The sequence below is a fragment of the Crinia signifera genome, chromosome 19 (assembly GCF_055691185.1).
Source record: "Crinia signifera chromosome 19, ASM5569118v1, whole genome shotgun sequence".
NCBI lineage: Eukaryota > Metazoa > Chordata > Amphibia > Anura > Myobatrachidae > Crinia > Crinia signifera.
Genome location: NC_139226.1, coordinates 68,028,443 through 68,034,258, shown reverse-complemented (window position 1 = coordinate 68,034,258; position 5,816 = coordinate 68,028,443). Strand labels below are relative to the sequence as shown.

Genomic DNA, 5,816 nt, shown 5'->3' with positions numbered 1-5,816 from the left:
GTGAGAGTAGAATCATCTCCATAAGGTGTGATATTTCATAATTGCGCCTTTGGTGTCAAAGATATTTGTGTTCAAGGGGTCCGGTCCAAATTCTCGGCTTCTATAAGTGCTTTCGTGGAATAGGAGGAGTTTAACCATTTAGACCACACGGAGTAAAACTTTCTCTCATTTTTCCTTGACATGTAGGCAAATTTCTCACGACCCACCGTGCCATCAACCAGAGAGGCCCAAGTCGATATACCCGGTGTCTCCCCACTCAACCATATCCTGGCTATGACCACCCTTGCCAAGGCACATATGTTTATCATGAAGCGTCTGTCTAAGGGAGTGAGGGTTTCCTCATCAATAGCTGAAATTAAGCAGGCGGCAGGAGTCAGTGCGCTCCCCGGGATTCCAGAATTGCATAAAAACTCTGTAACAGCTGACCAATAACTAGTTAAACGGGGACACGACCACAGCATATGTAAAAAGGTACCCTCTGCTAGCTTACATCTAGGGCATGTTGAAGAAGATGAACCTCCTATGCGATGCAGTAGGGTTGGGGTCATGTACACACGATGTAGAATAAAGTATTGTATCTGTTGAAATCTAATGTTAGACGTGGAGAGCCCTGGAGCCTCCAGTGCACTAGACCAGTGGTTCCCAACCTTTTTTCGTTCGAGTACCCCTTGATTAGGCTTTTCATTTTGGAGTACCCCCTCCTTTCATAAATACCTCCTCTCCCATCGCTTCGCGCCATAAAAGTTGGTTTTTGTTAGATAGTAATGTTATTAGGTTAGCTAAATACTAAAAGCACCTCTTTAATGGCATTTATAGGCTTTTACTTTTGATTTTACATTTTACAATTGTAATTGCAGCTTAACTGAAAAACAAAAACAGTATTACCTTGAAATGCGGCTCTTCATTTCAATCTGATCCTTGTTTCTGGGAGCGGTTCACCAGGTCCAGTGGGGTCACCTATTCAGTATCTGGCTGCAATGTTCTTCTGGCAATAGTAGTGCTTCTTGGTTCAATATCACCTCTCCATGTCCAGTGGTGTCACATATCCAGCATCTGGCAGCAATGTTCTTCTGGCAATAGTAGTGCTTCTTGGTTCAATATCACCTCTCCATGTCCAGTGGTGTCACATATCCAGCATCTGGCAGCAATGTTCTTCTGGCAATAGTAGTGCTTCTTGGTTCAATATCACCTCTCCATGTCCAGTGGTGTCACATATCCAGCATCTGGCAGCAATGTTCTTCTGGCAATAGTAGTGCTTCTTGGTTCAATATCACCTCTCCATGTCCAGTGGTGTCACATATCCAGCATCTGGCAGCAATGTTCTTCTGGCAATAGTAGTGCTTCTTGGTTCAATATCAGCTCTCCATGTCCAGTGGTGTCACATATCCAGCATCTGGCAGCAATGTTCTTCTGGCAATAGTAGTGCTTCTTGGTTCAATATCACCTCTCCATGTCCAGTGGTGTCACATATCCAGCATCTGGCAGCAATGTTCTTCTGGCAATAGTAGTGCTTCTTGGTTCAATATCACCTCTCCATGTCCAGTGGTGTCACATATCCAGCATCTGGCAGCAATCTTCTTCTGGCAATAGTAGTGCTTCTTGGTTCAATATCAGCTCTCCATATCCAGTGGTGTCACATATCCAGTATCTGGCAGCAATGTTCTTCTGGCAATAGTAGTGCTTCTTGGTTCAATATCACCTCTCCATGTCCAGTGGTGTCACATATCCAGCATCTGGCAGCAATGTTCTTCTGGCAATAGTAGTGCTTCTTGGTTCAATATCACCTCTCCATGTCCAGTGGTGTCACATATCCAGCATCTGGCAGCAATGTTCTTCTGGCAATAGTAGTGCTTCTTGGTTCAATATCAGCTCTCCATGTCCAGTGGTGTCACATATCCAGCATCTGGCAGCAATCTTCTTCTGGCAATAGTAGTGCTTCTTGGTTCAATATCAGCTCTCCATATCCAGTGGTGTCACATATCCAGTATCTGGCTCTTAATTTCAATGCGATCCTTGAGCTTGTTTCATGGAGCTGAGTTTTTTAAAATCAGGGTCGAATGAAGAAAGATATAATCTCAAATCAGGAGCTGCATCAAGCTTACTGCGATATTTATTCTTAATGTACGCATAAGAAGAGAATGCTCTTTCGACAAGCTCTGTGTTTGTGAAAGGCAATAAATATTGTATTGCTTTCTCACTGAGTTGTTGGTACTCTTCTTTCACTGCTGACCAGAAGTCGATGAGTTTAGATTTTTTGAAATCTGACTGTAAAGACGAATCAGTCGAAAGTTCAATCAAGTTTTGTTTTTCAGAAACTGATAAGTTTTCAGCTTGTTGAAAGAAAGTTTCGTTGAATGGATTGGAAATCCAGTTATTAACACTATTTTGCTTCGGAAAATAGTGTCTGAATGACACCTTAAGTTCTTTTAAGTGAGTTACTATACTACTTTTTACTTCTTTTGACAATTGCAGCTCATTCTCCGATAAGAAACTGTAGAGTGTCTCAAAAACTTCACACTGGTCTTTTTTGATACAAGATTCCCAAAAATCCAATTTCTTGATCATAGACTCGATTTTGTCAGAAACCTTAAAGATGGTTATGAAACTATTCTGTAATCCTAAATTAAGTTTATTTATTTCTGAAAAGATATCAGATAAGTACGCAAGCTGTTGAAGCCATTCACTTTCATGAAACTTAAAGCTCAACTGAAAAGGGTGGTCTTCTAAAAAAAGTTGAACTTCATGTCTCAATTCGAACAATCTGGTGAGTACTTTCCCTCGTGAAAGCCACCTCACTTCGGTGTGGAAAAGTAAGGTTGTATGGATGCTGTCCATCTCTGTACACAAAGATTTGAATAATCTGGAGTTTGTGGCATTGGCCTTAATGAAATTAACAAATTTGACCGATTCATTCAGAACTTCCTTCAGTGCATATGGCAGGTGTTTGGTAGCAAGACTTTGTCTATGAATACAGCAATGGCTCCAAGGAACATGAGGAGCGACTTCTTTTATGCGGCCACGTAAGCCTGTATAACAGCCCGACATAGACTTACCACCATCCGTGCAAATACCACAGCAATTGGCCCAATCAATGTGTTTTTTAACAAAATAACCGTGAATGGCATTAAATATGTCCTGACCTGTACATCTCTCAGTGAGAGGGTGGCACAGTAAAAGATTCTCTTCAAGCATTTTATCATTGATATATCTAACAATGACAAGCAAAATGGACAGATTTGATACATCTGTGCTTTCATCTACCTGCACTGAAAAGAATGGACTTTTTTTTATTCTTTCAATCAATGTGGATTCAATGTCATCAGACATCTCATTTATTCTGCGAGAAACTGTATTGTTTGAAAATGGAATTTTGTTAATTTTTAGGATATGGTCTTCACCAAACATACATCTAACTGTATCGCTTATGCAAGGAAGTATCAATTTTTCAGCGATTGTATGATTTTTACCACATTTAGAAATACGGTGACTTATTCTGTATGATGCCTCAACCGCATTCTCATTGACCTTGTTTGCAGATGAAACAAAAGAAGATATAGTTGGACCTTTTGATAGTCTCTTGAAAAAACTAACATGTTTATCTTTATAATTTGGATGCTTTGTCTTTAAATGGCGCATTAACAACGATGGTTTCAAGGACCCGTTAGCCAATATCTCGCCACATACAACGCACAGTGGTTTAGGACAGTCTTCAACTCCTGTGACTGAAAACCCATATTTCAAATAGTCATCGCAATATTTTCTCTTTTTTGAAGGAGCACAGTTTTGAGTTTTATGATTAGTTATAACTGTATCTCTTTCTAGAGCAGGGATATCAGTAGCTGCACCCTGGTCCCCCTGTCCTTGTGATTCATGAGACTGCACAGAAGTACTTGCAGCTGCCAAATCCGTAACTGGAGATTCAGTGCTAGTAACAGGTGATGGTCTGCTAAAAATTCCCATTTTCAACCACTTATCCATTTTGAATGCCTTTTAATTCCTTGCTGGCAGAATAAGAAGACTTGAATGACACCTTGCTGGCAGAATAAGAGGAATTGAATGACAGCTTGCTTGCAGAATAAGAGGACTTGAATGACACCTTGCTGGCCAAATAAGAGGACTTGAATGACACCTTGCTGGCCAAATAAGAGGACTTGAATGACACCTTGCTGGCCAAATAAGAGGACTTGAATGACACCTTGCTTGCAGAATAAGAGGACTTGAATGACACCTTGCTTGCAGAATAAGAGGACTTGAATGACACCTTGCTTGCAGAATAAGAGGACTTGAATGACACCTTGCTTGCAGAATAAGAGGACTTGAATGACACCTTGCTGGCCAAATAAGAGGACTTGAATGACACCTTGCTTGCAGAATAAGAGGACTTTGCTGACACCTTGCTGGCCAAATAAGAGGACTTGAATGACACCTTGCTTGCAGAATAAGAGGACTTGAATGACACCTTGCTTGCAGAATAAGAGGACTTGAATGACAGCTTGCTTGCAGAATAAGAGGACTTGAATGACAGCTTGCTTGCAGAATAAGAGGACTTGAATGACACCTTGCTTGCAGAATAAGAGGACTTGAATGACACCTTGCTGGCCAAATAAGAGGACTTGAATGACACCTTGCTGGCCAAATAAGAGGACTTGAATGACACCTTGCTGGCCAAATAAGAGGACTTGAATGACACCTTGCTTGCAGAATAAGAGGACTTGAATGACACCTTGCTTGCAGAATAAGAGGACTTGAATGACACCTTGCTTGCAGAATAAGAGGACTTGAATGACACCTTGCTTGCAGAATAAGAGGACTTGAATGACACCTTGCTTGCAGAATAAGAGGACTTGAATGACACCTTGCTTGCAGAATAAGAGGACTTGAATGACACCTTGCTTGCAGAATAAGAGGACTTGAATGACACCTTGCTGGCCAAATAAGAGGACTTAAATGACACCTTGCTTGCAGAATAAGAGGACTTTGCTGACACCTTGCTGGCCAAATAAGAGGACTTGAATGACACCTTGCTTGCAGAATAAGAGGACTTGAATGACACCTTGCTTGCAGAATAAGAGGACTTGAATGACAGCTTGCTTGCAGAATAAGAGGACTTGAATGACACCTTGCTTGCAGAATAAGAGGACTTGAATGACACCTTGCTTGCAGAATAAGAGGACTTGAATGACACCTTGCTGGCCAAATAAGAGGACTTGAATGACACCTTGCTGGCCAAATAAGAGGACTTGAATGACACCTTGCTTACAGAATAAGAGGACTTGGATGACACCTTGCTTGCAGAATAAGAGGACTTGAATGACACCTTGCTTGCAGAATAAGAGGACTTGAATGACACCTTGCTTGCAGAATAAGAGGACTTGAATGACACCTTGCTTGCAGAATAAGAGGACTTGAATGACACCTTGCTTGCAGAATAAGAGGACTTGAATGACACCTTGCTTGCAGAATAAGAGGACTTGAATGACACCTTGCTTGCAGAATAAGAGGACTTGAATGACACCTTGCTGGCCAAATAAGAGGACTTAAATGACACCTTGCTTGCAGAATAAGAGGACTTTGCTGACACCTTGCTGGCCAAATAAGAGGACTTGAATGACACCTTGCTTGCAGAATAAGAGGACTTGAATGACACCTTGCTTGCAGAATAAGAGGACTTGAATGACAGCTTGCTTGCAGAATAAGAGGACTTGAATGACACCTTGCTTGCAGAATAAGAGGACTTGAATGACACCTTGCTTGCAGAATAAGAGGACTTGAATGACACCTTGCTGGCCAAATAAGAGGACTTGAATGACACCTTG

General features: G+C 41.4%; 1 protein-coding gene across 1 annotated transcript; it reads right to left on the bottom strand.

Annotated features, from left to right (window-relative positions):
* Nucleotides 1-2,001: 2,001 nt before the first annotated feature.
* LOC146041557 (zinc finger BED domain-containing protein 5-like) lies at nt 2,002-3,978 on the bottom strand. Its single transcript, XM_083161512.1, has one exon. The coding sequence runs from the start codon at nt 3,976-3,978 to the stop codon at nt 2,002-2,004; it is 1,977 nt and encodes a 658-aa protein (XP_083017638.1).
* Nucleotides 3,979-5,816: the final 1,838 nt, after the last annotated feature.

Excerpts from the sequence above, each read along its gene's own strand:
- LOC146041557 (XM_083161512.1), bottom strand. The coding sequence starts at position 3,978 with ATGGATAAGTGGTTGAAAATGGGAATTTTTAGCAGACCATCACCTGTT.